The 1,492-nt window shown below is 39.0% G+C and overlaps 1 protein-coding gene across 1 annotated transcript in view; it reads right to left on the bottom strand.

Annotated features, from left to right (window-relative positions):
* Window positions 1-1,492, bottom strand: part of Ero1a (endoplasmic reticulum oxidoreductase 1 alpha) — a 31,065-nt gene that overhangs the window by 12,785 nt on the left and 16,788 nt on the right. The window contains exon 9 of the mRNA XM_023723748.1: window positions 341-352. Coding sequence (XP_023579516.1) covers window positions 341-352 — 12 coding nt within the window. The remainder of the gene's footprint in view (window positions 1-340; window positions 353-1,492) is intronic.

Here is a 1,492-nt window from a genome sequence, read left to right as displayed (position 1 = left end):
CTCTGACAGGACAAAAAAATAAAAGGATACAAAGGAAAGATCATTTTGTATTTATATATACAAAATAGGATAAATTTACAGCTACTTTCGCTTAATTTAATGAGAAGAAAGAGGTATACTGACAGTGTTTGGACAGAATATCCTGTCTGCTTATACTATGGATAACCACTAAGAAGATAACAATGTACAGTGTATTGATTATCAAAACTGTCCTATTAATCAGCTGTGAAACTGTCTCATTCATATTTATTTCTCAATGAAAAATAAATATAAAAAAATAAACATCCTAATGTATAAGCCAATCTGTATGTGTAATATATGAGAAAGAAGCTATCCTTACCTTTGTTTTTCCCTGAAAAGCAGAACAAAAGAAAATGTTTATTATAATAAACTCTTTCCATCTGCCCCTCTTGTAATGTGACTTTCGTAAAAACAAGACATTCCTAAAGGTGAGTCATTTCCGTGTTAGCCCACCGCGCAAGTCTGCACGTGAGACACTCAGGACTGTGATCCACCAGTGGTGACAGAGTCCTGCCCGGCCGGCTGGCTGACATCTCTGAGGGGATCCCCAGGAGGGTCCGCTCGCCAAAAGGAAGCGATCTAGTGGGCACTGAGAGGACGCTTGGGTGTCCTAAGGACTTAAGTTTAGTTGGCTGCCAGACTTTTTCCAGTTATTATCCTAATGTGACAACATTACTGCTTTGAAATTGTCAGACCAACATTATAAGATTTAACCTTAGGAATATTTTCAGATGATAAAATGTGAAATATATATTGCAGTAATTTGTGTGTAGCTGCTTATTTATGATTGAAAAAGTATCTTCATCTTTTCACTTTTTAATGCCATCATGGATTATTAAATATATATTTACTACAAATATATATTTGTAAAAAAGATAAAAAGTTATTACTCCAAGATAAGCACCATTTACATTCTGTTACATGCCCTTTTTTTGGTGTGTGTATAGATATTTAGAGGCTGTATTAATAATGTTCTTATAAGGGCTGGCCTGATAGCTCAGTGGACTAAAGCGCCTGCTGCAGCAGAGCGCAGCGGCCGGGGCTGGGTCTGCAATGTGCCGTGCTGGCCCCGCCCCAGGGCACACTGAGACTGATGGAGACTGGGCACGGTGGCGCACGCCCGTAATCCCAGCGCTTGGAAGGCTGAAAACAGGAGGATCACTGAGTCCACCCTCTGCTGTGAGACCCTGTAGAGCCTGTATTAAAGGCAAACAAATAATAATAATAATGTCCTTATACAAGTATATCATACACACATTTTGATTCTGCCTTCTGTGCTTCAGTGTGCTGAGTGCTGTTAATCTTTTTTTTTATTTGAAGGAATACAAATTTATGGCAACCTTTGTTTTTTGTTTTTTTTTAATTATTTATTTATTTTTATTACATTTATTTATTGTGTGTGTGTGTGGCCAGCTCAGCCCACCAGGGGGCAGGGCTGGCTGGCATGTGGTGCTGGGGGATTGAACCGCGG

The sequence above is a fragment of the Octodon degus genome, unplaced genomic scaffold, assembly GCF_000260255.1.
Source record: "Octodon degus isolate 3935 unplaced genomic scaffold, OctDeg1.0 scaffold00102, whole genome shotgun sequence".
Classification (NCBI taxonomy): Eukaryota; Metazoa; Chordata; class Mammalia; order Rodentia; family Octodontidae; genus Octodon; species Octodon degus.
This window is presented reverse-complemented; position numbering and strand designations above follow the sequence as displayed.